Genomic DNA, 22,294 nt, shown 5'->3' on the forward strand with positions numbered 1-22,294 from the left:
AATTAGTCGCATGGTTGAAATTATGTATTATTACTAAATTTTGCCAAGTTATTGAAAATAAAATACAAATGCATAAATTTCATGTATCAAATAACTTAAATTATAATATTTGGATTATTTATTGAGTAGGTTTCTTGTGAGACGGTCTCACGAATATTTATATGTGAGACGGGTCAACTATACAATTCATAATAAAAAGTAATACTCTTAGTATAAAAATTAATATTTTTTCATGGATGACTCAAATAAGAGATTCGTCTCACAAAATACGACATGTGAGACCGCCTCACACAAATTTTTGTCTTCTTTGTTTCATGGAGGTGAAATAAAAATATTTCATACCATATAGGTAAAATTAATTTTTTATGGAACGTAACTTATGTTTGGATCTAAAGACTGAATTTCAATTAATCTTTTTTGTTAATTAAATTAAATAATACAAAATAAAATAAATTTTGTAATAAGTTTAGGACAAATATTATTATTTTTCGTCATTTAAATTAAATAAAAACCTAATAATATTTGATTAAAAAATACTAATGAGACGATATCACAAATCTTTATTTGTGAGATCGGTCAATCCTACTAATATTCACGATAAAAAATAATATTCTTAGCATAAAAAGTAATATTTTTCATGAATGACCTAAATAAAATATATGTCTTACAAAATACGATCCGTGAGACCGGTTCACACAAGGTTTTGTCCCAATAAAAAATTGAAGCTCAGAGTTTATTCAATTTTACCGATTAATTTATAAAATGATTTAAATCAAACCAAATAAACTGATTTGACTGTCTTTATTCAAATTTTAAATTGAATTTTCTATTTATTATTGTAAATTTTAAATATCCTTAGCATCCTCATATCATTAAATAAAAATAATAATAAACAAAACCTTTAAAATACGAAAATATTTTTTTTTACTCAAGAATCTATTTCTACAAATGAAAAGGAAAATACATAAGTCAAAAAAATTATATATGGAAGCTTTTTTTATATGACGTCGCGTGAAATCCAGCGAAAGGTAAACAGCACACGAAGGGGTTAACGAGCAGAGCGGGCAAAGAATATGCAGCATCCCCTCCCTATACTTCCATCTTCAATCATTCTTGCTCAAAGTTTCATCTTGCATCACTTTTGTCGCGTATGTTTTTCCCCATCGTGAGTTTTTATTCTGTACCCAAAACTCACAATGTCATTTCTGTGCATGGTTATATGTAATCATGGCTTCTGAATTCTTGATCTTTTGTCTATGCATGTTGTCATTTTTATATCTGGGTGTCGGCGGCTGTGCCATCATGTTTTTAATCTCTTTTTCTTTCTTTCTTTCTTCCTTTGATTGTCATGTAGTTCAGTTATAGTTGACACAATTTTCTTATTGTTAGTGTGGATCTTAATTCTACCCCAGATATGGAAATGGATTTGAAATTTATGGCCGAGCTTGAAGCAATGGGTTTCTCAAAGGCTCAAGCCATAAAAGCTCTCTGCTCTGGTAATTAGTTTTGCTGAAATGTTGCATATACAGATAAAATTTATACCTGGCCCTGATAAAACTTTCATTGAAATCTAGTTTCCCTGTCATGAATATGTTTCTCCTTTTTTTATCATATGTCCAAATCTTTTTGCCAGCATGTGTACCGATGTTTGTGCCCATTCATTCGCTAGTTGTTGTGGAAATGAAAATAGTATGTGCCTTATTTTCAATATCGTCAAGAATCATATTTATCATTTCTGTGTTGCCAGATTTTGTCCTTTTCTTCATTGGTTTACTTTTATGCAAGATTGTTTGAAAGGTTGAGGGATGGTATTTGGAAAGAAAATATCCAAGCTGGTGTTGTGCATTTTCTCAAAATTCTCTCATACGCTATCCAATTTCAAATTCTAAGCACTTTTATTTTGGACTGAAATATAACTGGTTCAAGGTGAAATAACATAGGGATCGCCGAGAACGAGTTGAATGTACCTACTTCTGTTTGATGTGATCAAACATAAAAAGTGAAAAAAAAAAACTGCATTTATGTATCCGCTACATCTCTAAGTGAGAGACATCATAATTTTTTGGAGATTAATGACTTAATTAAAAAATGTGTATCCTTTTTCTAGATTCTCTTTCATATATATTAATAATAACCATTCCTTGTTTGATGAAAACAATTCTGCATTCTTGACCTGCTCTTTAGAGTTTCATCTTCTGTTGTTGCTTACGTATTTGTTACATGTTACTACAACTTCTTCTAAATTTCTTCAGGTAATTCAAGTATTGAGGCTGCTATAAATTGGATTATTGATCATGAAAATGATACAACTAGAACTGAGATGCCAACGGTTAGTTGCTTTTGTTACTTCCGGAATATGACAGTTCTTATCTAAATCAGCCTGGCATTTTTAAACCTCATAATGTAATAAAAACTTGTTGGATTAATTAATTTTTCTGCTGTCTATGCAACTAGTGTCATCAGGTTCCAGCCATCATTCCTATTGAAGCAGTTGACTCAAATCATATTTCTGAACTAGTCAAGCTGAGAGCACAGGCATTAAGGTGCTTTTCGATACCTCTTATGATAAAAAATTTCCTCTCTTTCTTCTCATCTTCACCATCATACAATGAATACTTTAGTGAATATATAATATGACTGTGTTGCCATATTTTCTTCATCTTATTGCTAATTTTCATTTATTTAGAAAACAGGCACATCAGAAAAAAGCAAACGAAGAAAGGAAACAGGAAAGAGAACACGAAAAGGTTATTTTTTCATACATTTCTTTCACTTTTATTTTCTTTTGATGAATTCTTCATTCATGTAACTGTGTCGTCAATCGGTTTTTTGGTTAGTAGCATCTGAGGCATCGACGTGTACTGATTATGTCATGTTCTAAATATTTGGCATTTTGTCTCTTTGTAAAGATTGAAATTTGAGATGTGACTCCTTTAATTTTATTTTCATTAGCATTTTGTAATCTTTATCTGAAGTAATCCTATCTCTATGATTTGGTAAGAAAGAATATAATCGTGATAATCTACTATTGACTTGGTGTGAAGGACCATTTAGAATCATGTTGGATCAGACCTTTTGGATTACCTGGAGTGACTGTGACTCTGTGCTATGCCTTGGTGCTTTGTTCTATGTAACAATATAACCAGAACAGCTTTTCATGTTTTGTCTGATAGCCTATTACAATTACTCATAAAGGTTTTTAACTGTTAGTACTTACTATGAGAAATCCTACATACGATTGGATTTTTGGTTATGTGCCTCTTCTTATGTCAGTTTTTCTAAATACTCTTACCCGTGTATTTTTTAGTAGAAGTTAAGAACAAAGTTATGGATTGCTTCCATTAATGTAAGTAGTACCCTACTGCTTGGTCTTTTGTCACTCGTAGGAGAGGATTCAAGCAGGTAAAGAACTTTTAGAGGCTAAGCAATTGGCGGAAGAAATGGACAAGAAACGGTATGGTGTTGATTTTGGTTTCACTGTTTGTCTACATGCAGTCTTTTGCATGCTATGCTGTTAGTTATACTAATTATGCACCCTTTGATCAAGTCTCAGGTTTATGGCTCAGCGAAGACTAGAGAAAGAGGAGGAGAGAAGGGCTAGGGAGAGAGTTCGTCAGAAGCTGCAGCAAGATAAGGTACAGTTTAATTTTGGTCTACCAGAATCAGATTCAATGCAGACCATGAATATCTGGTGACGATGCCTCTTGTGAGAATTTGTGTGATTTCTTTATCTGTTAAAACAGATGGTAAAACTAAAAGAGACAAAGAGGAGCAACATAACTATAACTTCCCCTCCATTACCAGTTTGATATTCTCCTCTATCACGTCATGATCCTGCTCTTGCTGGATCTTCTTCACCTCTTTTGTATCATGTTCCATTGTACTCTGGAAGATGTCCAGATGTCCTGAAATTGTATACAGATTGGGTTTATTGTTTTTAACAAGTCTCTTGCTTCGTGGAATATTTCCTTCATTCTTTTAGTTGGAACGAAGGAGCATGCTTGGATTGCCTAGTGAAGGCTCAACGTCAATGAATCTTGTGACTGCATCACCACAGAAATTGTCGATAGGAAACCCTGCTTTATTACCTGTTAAGCCTATTGCAGAAAGAGAAATCATGAGAGAATGTTTACGGTGTCTCAAGCATCAAAACAAGGTATTTGGACCTTTAGTTTACTCCTGAATTTGTCGTAACTCAATCTTGCATTTGTAATGTTCCACAATCATCTGTGCGAGCTTTCAAGAAATGCAAGGTTCTGAGTCATATAATAATCAATAACCGAGGGCATTAGAAGAATGCCACTGGAAGAAAGATTCATCCATTTATTCCATGGATACAAACTGCTCGTTTATTTGACATGTAAAAACACCGAAATTGTTGCTGCGTGACCCTTTTTTCTATCAGGATAATTAAGGTTATTGCCAGTGCTCAAATGTGCAAGAAGGTGAAATAAGCAACGAACCAAATATGCTAGCGAATAGCAACTTTGATTATATAATTATATTTTTTTGTTACCAGTTCTTTGTAATGCTTTTTTTTATGGTTACTTTCGAACATGAATCACTCAATGGTGGTGAATATGTTTTAACTTGTTTAGGGCTAAGAGGGGGGGTGTCTCTTTTAGAATTCTGGGATTTTTCATTGGAAGAAAAATACTTTCTCCAAAGCTCATTCCCAAGTAATGTCCAGTTTTTTGTTATTTTATTACACGAGATAAATAACATGGAGGTCATTTGATGTGATAGGAAGATAATACTAGTGCTATAAGGGCCTTCGACACTCTCTTGATTTACGTGAGAAATGTCGTCAACAATCCTGATGGAGGAAAGTTCAGGAAGATCCGCATCAACAACTCAGCGTTCCAGGTAAAGATGTTCCGCAGACATATGCATGTAAAAGCCATCCAGAGCACAACGTAAATTTCATTTATTATTTGATTTTGGGTGGGAATAAGCTTGAATCCAAGTTTCTCGGCCTCTAGATCGACGTCATTACTTCATTTTTTTAACAGGACAGAGTCGGTAAATTCGAGGAAGGTGTCAAGTTTCTTCAACTATGCGGATTTGAGATAGTGGAGGGAGGCAAGTTTTTGTGCCTGGCCCGAGAAAAAGTTCACATGGAGAGATTAATAACAGCGGGGAATGAGTTGCAGAATGCTTTAACAAACCCTTTCTTTGGACTCCTATCTACATAAGTTTCGTCTCGATTTTCTTTTCGATTGAAATGTTAAATTCTTTCTCATATACAGCTGAAAAACTACGTATGGTTTAATGTAATTTATACATTGTTCTCTTCTCATTACATGCACTTGAAAATTACGAAACTTTGTAAATTGACGAACTTTACGAGGAAACAAAAAATTCATTATATAAATAAACAATAATAATCTTGATAAGATAAAAATATCATTATTTTTGACTTGACAAAATCAATTTTGTGTATTTCTTAAACTCATATTCTGATTTAACTTTTACTTAATTTTTTTTAATTGAAATCCAAATATGTGTATAATTTTATAATAATAATTTTATATGTATTTATGTTTTGAAAAAAAAAAAAACATTTGTTAGCAAAAACTTAAAAGCCGGTTCGAGCCGGTTTACATTTCCCTCCACCATTACATTTTACAGTTCCAAGCTTAGAATTCAGCAACCTCTCTCCTGCAAGATTCGTAATCCCGGGCTACAAGCACCCTGCGGCCTCGCAAAATCATTTGTTACGGTTAGGGTTAGGGTTAGGGTTAGGGTTAGGTTCCGGGAGTCGAATTGTGCTGTGACCTAACGACGGAGAACTGGGCATTAGCCTCACCATGTACGCTGATCAAGTCGAGGCTCAATCCAACAGGTCAATTAGAGAGCGACTTAACGGAGCTAATACCGCAGACTCCGGTCGTCGGGTATCAGTTCCCCGCAAGAGGTTAACCTCCTCCCTATTCTATACTTTTGCTTACGTCGGTGAAGATAATGTAATTTTTTCTAGGTTTTTTCTGGCTTTTTTCTTCTGTTTTGACGGAAATGAATTGATTTTTGTGTCTGTATGCACTGATCTGACGCTTCTTATGTTGTTTTATTTTTTGTTTTCGGGGTTTTATGCTGTGAAACTATTTAATCTTTTGTGTAACTGCATATAACTATTAGATGTATGATTTCAGAATGTTTCTTTTTTGGTTGAAAGAAAACTATGTGACACCTGGTTTCTTACCGAGTCGGTGTGAAAGTTTATAGATACCAATGGTAGTTGCAATGGAACAATTATCGACCGGGTAAATTGGGGTTGAGACTTAAGATGGGGTTCGCGGCAACCTCTTTTTCTGGTTCATTTTGTTAGCATTTAAGGGCTATTGGTGTATTCGCATTTGATGATGAATAGAGACATTTTTTCATGTGGGAGAAGTATCCAGAAGATATAACAAAATCTATGCTCTCTTTCTTTAATAAAACAGACCCTTTATTTTAGCAGGTTTTGAATTTTCATGCAGACAAAGAGAAGATGACAAATGGGAACATGATCTTTTTGATGATGGTGGAACTCAAGTCTCAAGTATGGAGTTTTTGGAGTAAAGTGCTATTAAGTATGAAGTTTTACATATATTTTACATTCTATATTGTTGACTCAATCCTCGCGTTTATGGACTGAATAGATCTCCGGATAGGTGAAAAAGATCTCCGTTTGAAGCTCCAAAGGAAGAATATGCAGCGAGCTACTCAAAGTGTGAAGGGATCTTTTGCAGGGGGCACAAGGGATTTACGTGAGAAACTCTCTGGTACATTATATTCTCAGCCTGTTGAGTCTGTGCCTCCTCCAATGAGACCAAAACCAACAGCTGAAGTCACTAAACCTACCAGGAGAAGTGTCATTGCTGAAGCCGCCCCTGTTTCAGAAGCAAAGAAAGTTGCTAACCCTGTACCCAAGAAGAAGGCGAAGGAAATGGTTGGAAAAGTACCATAATCTCTTTTCTGATATATATTTCTGCGGCATGAAAACGTTTCCATTTTTCATTCTCACGTGAGAGAATTATATGAAATGCTGATGACCCCCTCTGCAGCAATGTGTTTCACCGCCTTAAATTTTCATGCAGGTTGAGTCGTTAGATGATTTTCTGCAGTCCCTGGGCCTCGAGAAATATTCGATTACATTTCAGGCCGAGGAAGTAAGCTGGCTTTTTTGTTTCAGTTTGACATTCTTCATAGCATATGTTTTCTGAATTTTACTGATATGAATTGTTTGCTGTATTTTGACAGGTTGATATGACAGCCCTTGTGCATATGAGTGATGAAGATCTTAAAGCTTTGGGAATACCGATGGTCAGTATTGACTCATTGGTTAAATTGCTTTGTCATTGTTCAAATTTTAGTCTTTTACTGAACTTTTATGTCACTTCTATTTGTTCTGGGTAAATAATTTTTTATTTCTCTCACTATTTTTGCTGCCTCTTACCTTTTTTATACTAGTGAAGCATATTCGAATGACAAATATTTTGGCTTGCCTGTGATTTTACTTCAGTAGCTGTAATCCAACTGAATCTTATTGCTTGTGATTTTCTACTCAGCTTTTCAACTTTTACTGCCAATCATACCCTTGCTCAACTGACATTAACTCTATGATCATACGTAATTTAACCTTCTGATGTGTGCAAGAAACTTGATCAACCTTCTTTTGGCATCTCCTGAGCTTTCTGAAATAATGTTTGTAATTTAACTTCCAATGAGCCGATCCTCATCTTTTAACTCAGGAAAGTCTCATCTCATGTATATTTGGAACCAACTCTAGGTAGCCTCTTCTTTCAATAGCTACACTTGGGTTATAGAACCATCTTGTTTCCTCCAAAATATACACTTTGGTGTAGAGCCAGCAGGGTTTTAACTGAAGTCTAACAAAATCTCTGTAGAGAAATAGATAATCCTTGTTGTGACATTTTGATGCTGCATGTTTCTGGTTGGAGTCCTGATCCTTGTGGCGCAATGGTAGTATAAATCAATAGCAAGGCATGAGAGTTTCAGGGAAGAGGTTGCAAGTGATCCTCCCCCTACCCAAACTAGACACTTACATGCTATGTAGCATGGACACTTAAAAAAAAAATCTGAAGTATTGGACACGGATACGACATGCGGATACAGAAAAATCCGCTTTGTTGATGTTTTTAGGGTTGACTAGTCGGATACGTTTTGGACACCCCGCGGAAACGTTTCGGCAAAAAAAATTTTGATTTTTGGCCTTTTCTTTTTAAATTACTACTCTGAAGTTGTATATTGTATATATTTAAATAGATATGTATACATATTATGCAATATATTTATATAAATATTTATTTCTCTATAATTTTTAATAATAAATTTATATATATATATATAAATATTTTTTTTTAATAATTGTCGTATCTTATCCTTATCCGTGTCGTACTCGATACGATACCCGTGCCCATATTCATGCGACATAGCTTAAATGTCAATTTACTACCCCTTTTGGGCTAGCTCAACATGATTATAGAATAGGTTAAATGTCTTCGAGAAATTGTATTTATGAGAGCTTGAGAGGCTTTTCAACACTTCCGATATCATGAGTGATAGGGCTGTAAATAACAAGTTTATTTGTTTGAAATACGAAAGTGACTCATGTCGCATGCTTGTGTATTGTCAAAACTGTAGAGGCGGGCATAGACGTTAACTATGCAGTTTAACTTAAGAAGAGTCAAGAGAGTTGAATATATATACCTGAATTGAGTAATACATTGTCAAGCTGATTCTAGGCTCTAGCTTAATTACTCTTTGAACATGGCCTGATTGGACAAATAACTTACCCGTTTGAAGAAGTTAAACTTTAATCGGTTGTTGGTTAATCCATAGCTCCATTGGCAGGATTGATTTCTCTACATATCTCTTAGTTTTCACATATTCCCTTTCCTGGGAGGGTATTCATTCCTTGTATTTACGTGTTTGAAAATTTGTCAGGGCCTTTATGAGGGCTATAATATTAATACTTATGTACATTTAAAAGCTCTATAAGAAGTGATGAATTTACAAAGAATGGGAAACGAGTTTCTGGTGGGTATTCTCTATAAAAGTTGCTGCATGTAATGTTTTTTTCCATCTTTCTGCATTCCCTTAAACACAACGATAAAAGTGGTCAATAAAGAGTACAAAAGTCGCTGGTGGTTACATTTTTTTGTGCCCCCTTTTATGTTTACCCTTCTATTTCGTGTTCTACTTCACTACTTGATATAGTCAAGGACTGGACTATGCAACTGTGCCATTGTTCTTGATGAATTTGCAGTCAAACTCAGTGGTTTGCTATTAATTTTCAGGGTCCAAGAAAGAAGATTCTTCTTGCTTTGGAGGCAATAGTCTAATGTGTGGATAGGATTGGTCATTCATTGGCGTACTAGATTTTATCATACAAAATGTCGACCATCTTGCGGACCAAAAGTTAAACTAATTTATGTTATCAGGTCATCTTATCGTTTTTGAGTGATTTCAAGTTGTATTACTGACGATTTAATTTGCTTGTCGTTGTAGTTGGATATAGATAATTGACAAGATTGAAGGACTTGGGATCCAAGTTGTAGTGAATGTGTTGTTTTGTCCATTTCAGTTTATTCCAAGATCCTTTTACTGTGAAAACATTGATTAACATGCCATGTATTTTCGCACATGAATATTGGTGGTTGATTCACTTTTTTTTCCCTTTTCATGAATCAATACACGTGACGTCATTTTTTAGGAAACCCGTGTCATCATGATTTCTGTTTTCGGACATTTAATTTCGTTAAAAATCAGCATGTGGCCAACCAAAGCAGCTAATTCTTGGGGTATCGAATTGTATATCGTGTCGACTGCCAAACATACATAATGAATACTAAATAGTACCACCAAAACTAAATATATCTGACGACGACTGCAGTAATGCATGCAGTCTAATGGGTTAATCGAGAGCTATGCCTCGTTGGGGAGAAATAATATTTTTGAATTTAATTGATAAAATATCTTGATTTGAATTATTTTTCTAACAATATCTTTTTTTGTTAATTTGATTTCATTTAACATTTTGTGAGATTTTTTGTTTCTAAGATAATGAAATAATTAAGCAAAGATATGTTATATATGTTATTTATGATAATGATTTAAAGAGATATGGTATTAAGAGTTTATTTCTAATAAAACTCTTATTTTTCTTGTGCAATAGGTTTCCTTGAAGAATAAAAGTCTACATCTTATCAAGGACATCATAAAGCTCTCTCTTCACTAGGTCTTCTCCCACTCGATCATACATACATATACGCACGTATGCATGTCGTGAATATCAGATAAATAAGTCATCAAGGTTCGTGCTGTTTTGAAGAGCGGTGATCGCGTGTTGCCTTGAATGTTGGGGACATCTGCAGACAATATCCGTAACGAAGTTGGCTGAAGATCGTTTTCGTGTCTCCTCTTTTGGCATCACGTTTTTTTGCTTTCTTAGTTGACGTTTTATTATTGCTGGTTGTTTTAGAAAACGTTTATTTTCTCAACTTGTTGAGGAATTTGATTTTTGTGAAAATCACTAGTGATTGGTTTTTGTGTAAACGTTTCGGTTTTCTAGTGATTAATTTTTACCATGAGGCTCCGCACAAGTATTTATATTTGTGTAAATTTAATCTCGTCCGTCTATTTATTTAAAGTGAATTTTTGTTACAAACTTTAATATTCTGCTGCATGTTGTCTTAAATATTGTAACATTTGACACAACACTTAATTCTGATAAAACACAAATTTACGATTTTACACTACTGTTGATATATTTACACATATCTTGTCGAACACGATTTCTAACACTCGTATTCACAAACACCGAATTACGAATCAATCAGAAAAAGTGAACAACAGCCCAGATTCAAGTTTCTCAAGGAAAATCATTCTATTGCAGAACATGTAGGCTAGTTTGTCATCCCATGATGGATTCTATCCTTCGTCCAAACGGTAAAACCAAGACAAAAACGTAAAGTACTATGCCCAAAGTTCGATACATAGACGCACATTTGATATCCCTCTTCCAACCAGAAAAGTCTGTCAATCTAAATTTCCTGTCACCAAATATAATTTCAACTTATTATTATGATTTTCATCAATTCCGGTAGCCAAGAGCTTGATTCTGAAGATTTTGGTTGTCTTCCAAAAGACGATCGTATTCTAGGAGTAAATCTGAAGCTTGTTTCTGAAGGGCAGCAACGTGACTTTCTGCAGTTTCAAATTTCTTATCTTTTTCTGTAGACTCCAACTTAAGCTTCTTTAGATTTTCGGTTAAGCTTAATACTTCTTTCTGCAAGCGCTTCATTTCGCCAGCAGCTTTCTCTTCTTTTTCCTTGAGCTGCAATTTTTCTTTCTCGAGTCTCTCAACTTCTTGCTTTGAAACTCCAGTGCTGCCCCTTAATTTGATCAATTTTCGCATGAAATGATGCATGCGGTCGATTAAAAATCCGAGGAAGAGAGAAAATCCTGCAAGATGAGTACATAATTGAAGCAACACAATTGTAAAGGATGGAAATGAGAAGGAAAAAGAAGTCCACGAAAATAGACAAGCATTAGTATCTGGAGATTATACTTGTACAAGAATTAACTTCTTTCTAGTTTCAACTGATAAATGTGAATTTTAATCCAATAAAATACATTTAGTTTGGAAGTTGATTATAAACATCATAAAACTTAGTATAATCAGTAAAGTAAATGCCAAATATGTGTTGGACTAGTACTAAGCCTGCTTAAATCCCACTTTGCAGAATAAGGTAAGATTCTCGAGCTCAGGAACTGGCATCATAGCCATGGAAGTCAAACTAAAGACAATTATATCAACGGATGCCAATCGCTATACTACTAAGAGGGGTGAAGGTTTAAATTAGAAAAATACTGCAGTTAATGCGGCCCAGATGATTGGTATGAGGTTCACAATCGAGAGACATGGTTGAACTTTGAAAGGTTTCAAGTGAATTAACGAAGCAAGATGACCTATTTTTTGCATTAAATTCAAGCCCTACTATAACCTACTGAGAAGAGATTGAGCACGGTAATTGAGGAGGGGTTGGTACACACCCCTTCCTCAACCCTTCCATCCTCTACTTGGGTGGTAATAACTGCCACCCACTTCGATTTGTGGAAGGATTAAATGAGTTTACGTAATGAACTCATCCATTAACTTGAGTTACTAATTTTAGTAAAAGACAGATGTGAAACAATTACTAGCAGAATCCATCACCTGCCAAGGATCTACTTGACCAGCAGATTCTATATCTCAAGATTAATGTTAAATCAAGTATACCCAACGACAACTGCAGTGTAAATTTTTGAGCAATCACAAAAGAGATTGTGTTCTCTTACAAGTATCTTGCCATTGAACACAAATATTCGATGAAATATAGAAAAGAGCATCGAGAAATAAGCCTGAACAATGCACTGCCACATCTAATGTTTCTTCTTTCGTTCAATTTAATAGACTCTACAGACAACCAGTTAGCAAACCTTATGTAATCGTTGCTATGCCACATCCGCAAATTATGCAAGTCGGAAATACAAGACTAGAGAAAGCAAACATACCACCAAAAAAAAAATTCTTCAATGGGGGATTAAAGTTATCAATATAAAAATATAGAGGGATATTTGCTCATTGATCTGTCCTAAGAGAGTTTTAGCCTTTCTGAAAAAGGGAGTCACTATACAATTTACCCTGTAGATGATGCACGGGAAATTTAAAAAAAGAAAACAGCTTCTACAGACTAAAAAATAAATGGATAGTACACAACTGATAAAAGTGCATACAAAGCAATAAGAACATAAAAGGTTTTCCTCATATCCATCCTTCAACTGAAAATGTATGGCATTAAACAAATTTTGTATGAACATTAATCTGCTATTCTCTGAAATCAAAGCATCGATGAAAATATGAAACACCTAATTAGACAATCACAAGTTGCTATAAAATGTACCAGAAGAGATAAGGTAAATGAGCACGGAGAAGAACATTTCAGGGAACAAATATCGATACCAGAAATCACAAATATAGACAATGGAATTAAAGGGCGTTGTATCCATGCGCCTAACTTCAAATAAACCAACATTTTTTAGGGGAAATGCAGTAAAACAATCTGCTTGCACGTACTCAAAACTCGAGAATCACAATAAGTAACCATATTAGTCATCTTTCACCAAAAAATAATGGTCAATACCCATCAGAGTAGCCTCTAACAAGTTGGTCCTCCAAAGTACTTGATCCATTGGTGTCATTGTTCCATGCTTAACCCCCTTATTCTGAATCTTGAGTATGCTAAATAAGTTTGATAAGAGAATAACAAATATAGTACCAGCAATGGTTAAAACAGTAGCCCTTCTCATTTTCACTTGATCCAAACCCTTCATTACCAGTTCCCTAAGTGGCCCTATCTTCACCATCAAAAGGAATGCCACCAAGCCCTCCGAAAATACAACCAAAAAGAACAACGGAATCATTTTTGCCACGAGAAAGAATATATCTTTTCTTCAGCACTTGGTGAGTTAAAATTTTCTCGAACTGGAGAACATACACAATCTGTCAATAAATTAATCCCATTTCATACTTTCAGATATCTTCCAGAAATGAACATAAAAGGCAAAGATAATTTTAGATTTTCTCAACTAGAGCTTTTGTTTCAGACATCAGCATACAACCAAATTAAAGCTACAGTTAGTAAAAATTGAATCTTGGACAACACAGTGCAGAAGCTTTTGAAAAGAAAGAATCTTTAATGCGCTATAGCCTCTTCTAACATGAGAATATCGCCTGATTTATACCAGAAATCAGGAAAACCCATTTCTCGAACTGAGGTTTAAGCAGAATGCGAGGGGTCGAGACTACAGATCTGTAAAAATTAGCAGCTGACAAAACAAGAACTTATTTAACCAAATCCCGTTCATTCTTTTTGCCCCCTGAACCCTTCTCTCTTGTTTCGTTGGAGGTTTCGCATTACTTGCTGAAGCTTGATTAATGGCGATGTCTTTTGCGATTAATGGGATGATTATGCTTTACAGATGACAGAAGATTAGCATAAAGAAGTAGAAAAAGGGCGCGTGGTTGCAGCCAAAATAGTTGAGAGAGTGAACTTGATTCTTATAAGAGTGAAATCTGAATGAAGTCGAAGTTAAGGCAAAGTTAATACGTAAAACACACGAATACAGGCAACATACGGAGGTGAACACCAAATATTATACAGCATTTGAGTGGGACGATATTGTGTCAAGGATAAATTAATACTTTTTATGTCAAAGAAAAATTATTATTTTAGCCGAATTTCTTAAACAATTCTTACTGGTTTCGAAAAAAGATGTGTTCTGTATTATATTAATCGGGATAGATACTATTTGTGAAGGGTGAGTGTTTATTTTAATGTTGTAAGATCTTGTTTACTTTTGGTTGCGCTGCAACCATGAAAAATAAGAACTTCACATGCGACAATCAATCAATGTCTTTGACGATCAACCACGAAAATAAGAACTTCACATGCGACGTCGATCTTTTTGGATACTTCAGTACACAAGCATCTTATACTTTTAAATTATTGTCCTCAGCAAATTTTCTCCATCCAGTAGTAAATGAAACTTTCCCTTTTCTACAACTGCACCTTACAAGCCATGTCTTCCCTTCGAAAACAAGGAGGATCGAGCTATTTCCCGTGCCAACCAAGATTTCTTTGTCGAATTCTCGCGATATATGCTTGCAACAACAATAAAATTATTAAGCGATTTTAATTCATGGGCTTTGAAGCCTTAAACTAAGGAATCATGAAAAGTAGCATATATAATAATAGAAACAATAATAATTACTCAAGATATCTATTAATGAATTACCAAAATCGAACTTCCAGTGCAGATATAAGATGGATGCATCACGACTGTGGTAAACCGGTTTTCGGTTGGCTTCTCAGACATGAAATCTAACGCCCTCGTATAGGCTTTGGATCTGTCGTCACCATACATTGCCTGCTGTTTCACTTGCTTCCTGTCTGGGTGTTTCAATTTTATGACTTCAAAAAATAACATTTTATGCACACAAGATATTATAACATTGCAACTCGTATAGTAGCTAAAAATCCCCTAATATCATTGTTTCAATAAAGATTAACCCCGATAATCAATATGTTATAGCAAATCTTGGTGATGTATCGATTTTAGATATCGATTATAATGATGGTGGAGAAAATATAGATGATTGCGATGTTGTTCTGTAACAATCGAGAAATATTTTTGCAGTAGTTTTGAGCTCACAGTATCCACTTCGATGCTAGAAACCTTTAAGATCTTGACACATGTCCAAGGAAAAAAATATTTTGCTGGATATGTGTCAGGCAAAATCAAGAATCACATACACGACAACAATTTTTATTTTTTGCTTTTGAACCGATATATATATGTCAATCTATTTGAATATTTTGCATTTCCGGAATATATGCATTTCCGATTTAAAAGGCAACATTTCCGGAGTGCATAAAGACATCTGGTACAATTTAATATTTTTTAAAAAAAAACCTCGGCACTTTTGATGGAACCATTGTCTCTAAAATTATCGATTCTCACTGTTAGTTTTGCTTTTAGAAACTTTGATTCTAATCTCGTTGAAACCTATTATTGTTGTAAAAAGGGGTCTGACATTGATGGTAGCTCTGAAACGAGGAATCACATTGGAAGAGCTTCTTGGGAAGAGAAGGATAGTGAAGAGGACAGTGTGAGGCGAAGACACGATTTTACTTCCAATGGAGACGAGTAAAATCCCACAACAGAGAATCACTTCTCAACACGATCAACACATAAGCAAGCAATTCACGAAGACATAAAACACTTAATTTGCCCAGAAAAGGTCCCCATCAAATTTGATCACTTAAAATTTCAATACGACGCCACATTAATTTTATAATTATGATGTTACCTTTATTTGAATATTAATCAAATTAATTATAATAAGAACTATACAAACATAAAACCAATGCGTCGGTAGACTAATATGTGATCAAGAACCCTGGTGTGATCGCATGCACATATATCATTTCTGTAACCATTTCGTAAGTTTGATGTCAATATTTTTTTATCCTCCTAGTCGTGGATAACTATAATTATTTATAGGAACGTTAAGTTATACCAAAAAATTTAATATATGATACATTTAAAAAAATGAATATATGATACATTAAAAAGGCCAAAGAATAAAATCTATGTAAGTTAAGATACATAAAAATAAAACTAATCAAATTATTTCTAAAAAAATAAAGATTAAAATTAATAGTGAGTAGACAAACGATTTGAGGAAACTGGATCAAATTTGGAAGTGTTTGGGGTCTTGGTCGTCGGTCAGACGTTGACATGTTGAATAGTCAACGGACAATTACAATTTAACATAAATATAGGACAGCCAGCTATTTGCTAGCTAAATTCATGGTACTCATACATAAATGTAGGATGCAATCGTTTGTTATGTTATTTATTACTCATTTATTAGATACAAGCAGTGTTACATTTATAATCAAATTTACACAATTATTCTTACAATATAAAAATTAAATACAAAAATTGCGTTTATAAAAATGTCACGATAAATTCAATACAAAATCTCACGATACAATTGTTATAAATATCGTATGATTCATCAAATCCAATAGATGAGTACCATTATTTAGTGGACAAAGTCAGTGTATATATATATATATATACAGTTTTGATATATTAAACACATATCGTGTATATTTATATGAGCACCGATGAAGTGACACTCACCTATTGGATATGATGAAACATTGTACATCCAATAAATGAGTATCGTACATCACATCGGTGTTCACATAAATGTACAAGATATGCGTACTTCGAAATTTTATGTCTCTGTGTGAAATATTCTGTTATTTTTGTAATATTATTATATAAAATATGCCTCTTGTTACAGGTGTACCAGTCCCTTTCCTCGAACCCATTCATCATGCCAAATGGAGTCGGCTTTGCTTAAAGATCCGGTTCGAGTCTATTTCAATGTACTAACTTTTGGATAATAATAATAATAATAATAATAATAATAATTTAGAAAAGTTGGTGGTTTTCTTTTACTGATTTTGTTCTATTTAATATTAATTTTAATTTAAATTTAAATTTATATTTTGAATACTTACTTTTTCAAAAAAAAAAAAAAAATTACAGAAATCGGGAGCCGGCCAAATTTGAATTCCATGAGATGAATATATTACAATTTTTTTGAGTACGGAATTCTTATATTTTTAAAATAGTGTTTCACGAACCTCTCTATTTGAAATTCAAACGAACAAGTTTTATATATTTGAACTTCTAATCCATTAAATTTAATTTGCTAGAGAAGTATTTTAAAAATCCAAAGTTCCTTATTTTTTACAAGACTTGGGAATATTTTAATTTCTTTATATTTTTTCCGACCTATCAATTGTCTTGATCAACTAATTAGCCTAACAAATAACATGGTTTCTTAATACACTTGGGAACACTTCAAGATTGGATTACATGACGGGAATTTGTCAACCTATGTGTGAAAAGGTCTGGACACGAGTGAACGTGGTTATTACAAAGTAAACAAGTGTGCATGAATTTAAGAATTTAATTATTATTATTATTAAAATATAATTGTACTTAATTATATAATTAGGGTTGTTCACACTACGTCTTATGCCCAGGAAAGTCGAATTAGTCTATTTTGTAATTTTTGTTACCATTTTTTTCTTTCTAAATTTAAAATTTTAAGTTCAACCTACCAACTTGATTGAAATTTCAACGGACCTTGGAAATTTTAACAGAACTTTCTATATTTTTTATTTTTAATTTTTTTAATTATTAGTTTCGAGTTAACTTCATAATTGTTACTTAATGCTAGTGCCCGTTTTGGAAAGTTAACATTTTTAAAAAATCGTAATAATTTTGAGCTCAAATTGGAAAATTTTGTCAGCCAATATATTAAATATGGTTTTGTGGGTTTATTTTGCTTAAATTTTATTTTTACAAAAACATAGAATTGTATGATGATTTTTTTTCATACGAGAAAAAAATCGAGCGAAATTAATATAACTTTATCATTGAATCGAGAAGACTCTTTCTCTACCTCCGTTGGGTTGGGTTGGGTAGACGAGCTGGAGGAGTTCAACACAGCTAGACGAGTGAAGACTTGGTTCGTGGGGAGGATTCCAACAGTCAACCGTAACGGGTTGCTACGGTCAATCATTGATTCATTCATAAACCCTTCTTTCTCCCTCATCATTTACTCAATCTTTCCATCTGGTCTTTCTCTCTCTCCCATCCTTGATTTTACTTCTGTGTTGTTGCTTTACATTTTAATTTTCTTGGTGTGTTGATGTTTTTGCTAGATTTCTTCTTACCTCGGAGCTTTGTTTGAATTTTTGTTCTTCTGTTGTTTCTGGGTTTCTCCGCAGAAGTCTCGCTGAAGGAAAATGGCTGTAAGTCTACATTTCTTGAACATGGTTTGCTGCCTGGTTGTGTTTTTGGCTGCAAAGTTTCAATCTTTTTTCTTGTTGTTGCAAGTCTAATGATGCTGATTGGTAGATAATTTTGGACAACAATTCATGATTTTGAACTTTAATATTGAATTATTAGGTTCTGATAAATACTTGGATCGAGTATTTATTGGGAAAGAAGTTGATTGATTGGCCCAGATTGTCCTTTTTTTCTGTCGCACTTCATTGGTTTCCCCCCCCCCCCCCCCCCCTTCATTTTGCTTCTTTCTTTCTGTGTTTTTTTTCCTGCACGTGAAATTAAATCCCGTTTGGTTGCTTTGATCGAATTGTACACGAATGTTGTGAAGTCAACAGATCTAGTGCAGAATGTAAACAGGGAAATGATTGCAGAAAATTTAATAGTGGTAAAATAGAAGAATGGATAGAGAGAGGATCCTGATTCATGTTGATTCTGCTGCGGCGTTTTACATCTTAATTGGTTATTGAAATTTGAAATGTATAGAAAAGTTTTAATCCATTTTGGTTTAGATAAGCAATCAACTTAAACTTGGGTTTTAGTTTGGTTTTTACATCCACTTCCACATGACAGCATATTTTTCTTTATTTTTGTTTCTTGAACTGAATATCATTATGATTCAATTTTAAGTCGAAATAATAGTATGACGGGAAAAATGTTTCTTCTATGATTGTTCGTACTGGATGTTGTGGCTTATCTTAGTCCATGTTTTAACATAATTTTGTATTTTTTTTCTTTGTCGAGTCGAAGCCCTTGAAACAAGGGACATCTTTTGCTTCATTTTTTGGATTGCAAGTCTTGAACAGCAGTTTTGTTAAATTTGAGGGATAATGGATTATATTTAGTTCAAAAAAAGCTAGTGTTTCCTTGTTTATAAGTTAAATAAAACCTTCATTATTTTAGTTCCGCGTTATGTATATGTGGTTGTGCTTTTCTTGGGTTTATCCATCTTAAAACATGAAATGCAGATATGTTAAATGGTAAATTAACGGCCTTGAAATTATATGGATGCCCGAATATCTGCTCAAAATGCATTAATAAATCAAAACACTTGTGTCCTTTGATAAATATTTTTTATTTTTTGTAAAGAGCGTGATAGTTAAGTATTTTTTGTGAATATACTACAATATTTTCTTTTCCTTGTTCGCTGGAAACATATATCTCGAGTTTCTCGTGTAAGAACCAATTGTTTGCATTTAGTAAAAGGTAATGACATTACCGTTTTGTTGTGAAATCAGCGTTCAAATGTGCCAAAATTCGGAAACTGGGAAGGTGAAGACAACGTTCCTTACACAGTTTACTTTGACAAAGCAAGAAAAACCAGGGGTGGAAAGATGATCAACCCGAACGAGCCCCAGGAGAATCCTGAGATGTTTGAAAATGTCAACTCTTCGCCTCTTGCTCCTGCTAATGCTCCTGTTTCTCCATCAAGACCGAGAACTAGACCTGAGGAGCCTATTGTGAAGGGGGCAGGTGAAGACATAGGTTTCAGACAGTCCGGTAACCCTCCAGCTCAAAATGAAAATACGAGTCAAAAAGCTGCTAGTGAATCAAATTACGGTGCCCGTAGACCGAAGGCAACTCGATCCCCAAGGCCTAGTGCAGGATCTGAGCAAAGCTTTGAACGATCACCACTTCATCATCATCAGCAGGCAAAAGTAGGGGGTAGAGTCGGCGAAGGAAAGAACTATGAGGGTAGTCAAGGTACCACTGGGAAATCGCGTATGAGACAAGCTAATCTTGGAGATGACAGTGTAAGTTGTCACGTTGGTTATCTGGAGCTGTTTTTTATTCCATATATATTGCTAGAAGTAAAAAGTATATATTTGGAGTGAAATGTGAAATTATGAATATTATGTTCTGGAATCAAAGGTCTAACAGATATATTAGCATATTACCTTTCAAGAACCATTTTCTTATTTTCATTTTACCATCAAATAGAACTCGCATTTTGTCAAAGGCTCTGGTTCTTATTCCCTGGCTACCACCAAATCATGCTTACCAAACAATTTGACCGGCTGGGTCTTTTTAATTGTGTGCATTGCAATTGGCAGCCTGATAAAGCCGCAGCAGTTCCAAAATTTGGTAATTGGGAGACTGATCCACAGTCCGCAGAAAATTTTACCGATATATTCCAGAAAGTTCGGGAGGAAAGGAATGCAGGGCCCGGAAACGTGTCAACCACACCTAGACATTCTTCTTATCCAACACGCAGTCAACCATCCAATCAACCAAAGGTTGGTTATCCAATACCTGCACGTCATTCTATAGACTCTTGTATGTTTCCAAGTACTGATTCAGCTGTCTTTAATGCAGAAATGCTGCTGCCCTTGGTGGTAAAACTAGATGATTCATCGTTTTCTGTGAGAGTTCGAGCTATGCTAAAGGTGTAAATTAGCTTGGAAAGGCTATTGTGATGCAAAGATGGTGGCATTATTTCAGTTACAACTAGTGTGCTTCTTGTGGACAATAAACTAGAGGTCTTTGTAGATCGCTTATTCTTCTTATTATTATTCTTCTTCATCGTCGTCTCTGCTCTCTGGTGATTACTTGTACTGTGCTCTTCTCCCTTTGTATACTCTAGCTGAAAAGAGAGAGATCAACCGTTGGTAGGTAGATTCTTTCATTCCAAATTTCAATTTGTTTGCTTTGACAAACTATGTTGAATCTTCATCAAGTCTGGTTTGCTTTACGAGCTTGCGTTGCATTCTTGAGTTGTAGAAGATGCATTCATCAGTACTCCCTATATTTTTTATTAACTTCAGATTCAAATTTAATATATTTTTGTTTGAGCTTTACCAGTACTCAGCTGAAGTACATATGTTTTTGCAATCATTTTAGTTACCATTGTTGTTTTCTATATCGCAATGGAATATTTAGTAGTTTCTGCAACCGATATTTTTTAATGTGTGAACTGTTACATTAATCGATGTTTTTTTAAAATTGAAAACTATGATTTATTATAATAACACAGAAAGTTACAAGAAAAACGGACGAACAATCCGCGAGACACATCACAATTTAGGGGGAAAAACGATAACTATACTATCGAGCAAATAAATTTTTAATCTCTAACTAGATTTGAGATAAGCAAATGGTTAATCGATGTTGCTGTTGGATTAATGGACTTGATTTGATTTAATTAAAAAGTTAGATTTTGAAAAATGATTTTAGTTATGAATTTGAAATGATATCTAAAATGGACGTGTTTAAAATCAATTTATGTAATATTTTATTTTTATTTCTATCATTTTTTTAAAAATAATTTAAATATAATTAGCGTATAATTTTTTTTTTCTTATTATGATTACATATAGGCAAAAATTTGTGTGAGACAGTCTCACGGGTCGTATTTTGTGATATATATATCTTATTTGGGTCATCCATGAAAAATATACTTTTTATGCTAAGAGTATTACTTTTTATTGTGAATATCGATAGTGTTGATCTGTCTCATATATAAAGATTCATGAAAACGTCTTACAAGAGAACTTACATATAAGGCCTCAAATTAAAAGTGTATTAGCAAATTATTGTAACTAGATGCATCACTTCTGCTTTGAAAGCGTATTTATTTATAAGGAAAAAAAACAATTGATTCACTTCATAAAATATAAATAATGTTGGAAAATAATATTTAAAATGTGTATATTGAATATTTGAATGTTGAATATTTGAATGTTGAAAATAAGAGATGTAAATATTGAAAATTAGTGTGTGATGATGTAGGTAATGATGTATTTTATTTTTGGATTATTTGTAAAGATTCCTATAAATAGATCTCTCATTTGTAAAGAAAATCACAATT

General features: G+C 33.8%; 4 protein-coding genes across 11 annotated transcripts; 3 read left to right on the forward strand and 1 right to left on the reverse strand.

The window, feature by feature from the left end:
• Window positions 1-1,042: 1,042 nt before the first annotated feature.
• LOC142554466 (uncharacterized) lies at window positions 1,043-5,309 on the forward strand. Of its 5 annotated transcripts, none has more exons than XM_075665135.1 (10): window positions 1,043-1,148; window positions 1,413-1,496; window positions 2,253-2,329; window positions 2,455-2,543; window positions 2,687-2,747; window positions 3,387-3,454; window positions 3,554-3,635; window positions 3,983-4,156; window positions 4,747-4,866; window positions 5,013-5,309. In XM_075665135.1, the coding sequence occupies exons 2-10, from the start codon at window positions 1,415-1,417 to the stop codon at window positions 5,193-5,195; spliced, it is 936 nt and encodes a 311-aa protein (XP_075521250.1). In that variant the 5' UTR covers window positions 1,043-1,148; window positions 1,413-1,414; the 3' UTR covers window positions 5,196-5,309. The 5 variants fall into 5 exon arrangements, with proteins under 5 accessions (XP_075521250.1, XP_075521246.1, XP_075521247.1 ...); XM_075665131.1 differs by having other exon boundaries at window positions 1,048-1,165; window positions 1,390-1,496; XM_075665132.1 differs by having other exon boundaries at window positions 1,048-1,165; window positions 1,390-1,496; window positions 2,464-2,543.
• Window positions 5,310-5,599: 290 nt separating this feature from the next.
• On the forward strand, window positions 5,600-9,685 carry LOC142553320 (uncharacterized). Of its 2 annotated transcripts, none has more exons than XM_075663487.1 (6): window positions 5,600-5,917; window positions 6,480-6,541; window positions 6,642-6,940; window positions 7,080-7,151; window positions 7,243-7,305; window positions 9,303-9,685. In XM_075663487.1, the coding sequence occupies exons 1-6, from the start codon at window positions 5,811-5,813 to the stop codon at window positions 9,345-9,347; spliced, it is 648 nt and encodes a 215-aa protein (XP_075519602.1). In that variant the 5' UTR covers window positions 5,600-5,810; the 3' UTR covers window positions 9,348-9,685. The 2 variants fall into 2 exon arrangements, with proteins under 2 accessions (XP_075519602.1, XP_075519603.1); XM_075663488.1 differs by having other exon boundaries at window positions 5,602-5,917; window positions 6,642-6,931.
• A 1,379-nt stretch (window positions 9,686-11,064) lies between these two features.
• Window positions 11,065-14,088, reverse strand: LOC142553321 (uncharacterized). 2 transcript variants are annotated; one of them, XM_075663490.1, is made up of 3 exons: window positions 13,792-14,088; window positions 13,191-13,549; window positions 11,065-11,469 (listed from the first exon to the last, which is right to left on the reverse strand). In XM_075663490.1, exons 2-3 carry the CDS (start codon window positions 13,468-13,470, stop codon window positions 11,099-11,101), a joined length of 651 nt encoding a protein of 216 aa, XP_075519605.1. In that variant the 5' UTR covers window positions 13,471-13,549; window positions 13,792-14,088; the 3' UTR covers window positions 11,065-11,098. The 2 variants fall into 2 exon arrangements, with proteins under 2 accessions (XP_075519605.1, XP_075519604.1); XM_075663489.1 differs by having other exon boundaries at window positions 13,191-14,088.
• A 4,020-nt stretch (window positions 14,089-18,108) lies between these two features.
• LOC142553322 (RPM1-interacting protein 4-like) lies at window positions 18,109-21,178 on the forward strand. 2 transcript variants are annotated; one of them, XM_075663493.1, is made up of 4 exons: window positions 18,109-18,452; window positions 19,725-20,240; window positions 20,541-20,723; window positions 20,803-21,178. In XM_075663493.1, exons 1-4 carry the CDS (start codon window positions 18,447-18,449, stop codon window positions 20,824-20,826), a joined length of 729 nt encoding a protein of 242 aa, XP_075519608.1. In that variant the 5' UTR covers window positions 18,109-18,446; the 3' UTR covers window positions 20,827-21,178. The 2 variants fall into 2 exon arrangements, with proteins under 2 accessions (XP_075519608.1, XP_075519607.1); XM_075663492.1 differs by lacking the exon at window positions 18,109-18,452 and adding an exon at window positions 18,733-18,874.
• The last annotated feature ends 1,116 nt before the right edge of the window (window positions 21,179-22,294 follow it).

This window comes from Primulina tabacum, chromosome 8 (assembly GCF_025594145.1).
Source record: "Primulina tabacum isolate GXHZ01 chromosome 8, ASM2559414v2, whole genome shotgun sequence".
NCBI lineage: Eukaryota > Viridiplantae > Streptophyta > Magnoliopsida > Lamiales > Gesneriaceae > Primulina > Primulina tabacum.

What these genes read in the sequence shown, in the direction of transcription:
- LOC142553320 (XM_075663487.1), top strand. Translation starts at nt 5,811, where the DNA reads ATGTACGCTGATCAAGTCGAGGCTCAATCCAACAGGTCAATTAGAGAG. An exon ending in GTATCAGTTCCCCGCAAGAG is followed by an intron (nt 5,918 to 6,479) that starts GTTAACCTCCTC and finishes ATTTTCATGCAG; the next exon opens with ACAAAGAGAAGATGACAAAT. An exon ending in CGAAGGAAATGGTTGGAAAA is followed by an intron (nt 6,941 to 7,079) that starts GTACCATAATCT and finishes ATTTTCATGCAG; the next exon opens with GTTGAGTCGTTAGATGATTT.
- LOC142553322 (XM_075663492.1), top strand. Translation starts at nt 18,851, where the DNA reads ATGATTGCAGAAAATTTAATAGTG. An exon ending in CTAATCTTGGAGATGACAGT is followed by an intron (nt 20,241 to 20,540) that starts GTAAGTTGTCAC and finishes TGCAATTGGCAG; the next exon opens with CCTGATAAAGCCGCAGCAGT. An exon ending in AACCATCCAATCAACCAAAG is followed by an intron (nt 20,724 to 20,802) that starts GTTGGTTATCCA and finishes TCTTTAATGCAG; the next exon opens with AAATGCTGCTGCCCTTGGTG.
- LOC142553321 (XM_075663490.1), bottom strand. Translation starts at nt 13,470, where the DNA reads ATGATTCCGTTGTTCTTTTTGGTTGTATTTTCGGAGGGCTTGGTGGCA. An exon ending in GTTAGAGGCTACTCTGATGG is followed by an intron (nt 11,470 to 13,190) that starts GTATTGACCATT and finishes CTCATCTTGCAG; the next exon opens with GATTTTCTCTCTTCCTCGGA.
- LOC142554466 (XM_075665131.1), top strand. Translation starts at nt 1,074, where the DNA reads ATGCAGCATCCCCTCCCTATACTTCCATCTTCAATCATTCTTGCTCAA. An exon ending in CTAGAACTGAGATGCCAACG is followed by an intron (nt 2,330 to 2,454) that starts GTTAGTTGCTTT and finishes CTATGCAACTAG; the next exon opens with TGTCATCAGGTTCCAGCCAT. An exon ending in GAAGAAATGGACAAGAAACG is followed by an intron (nt 3,455 to 3,553) that starts GTATGGTGTTGA and finishes ATCAAGTCTCAG; the next exon opens with GTTTATGGCTCAGCGAAGAC.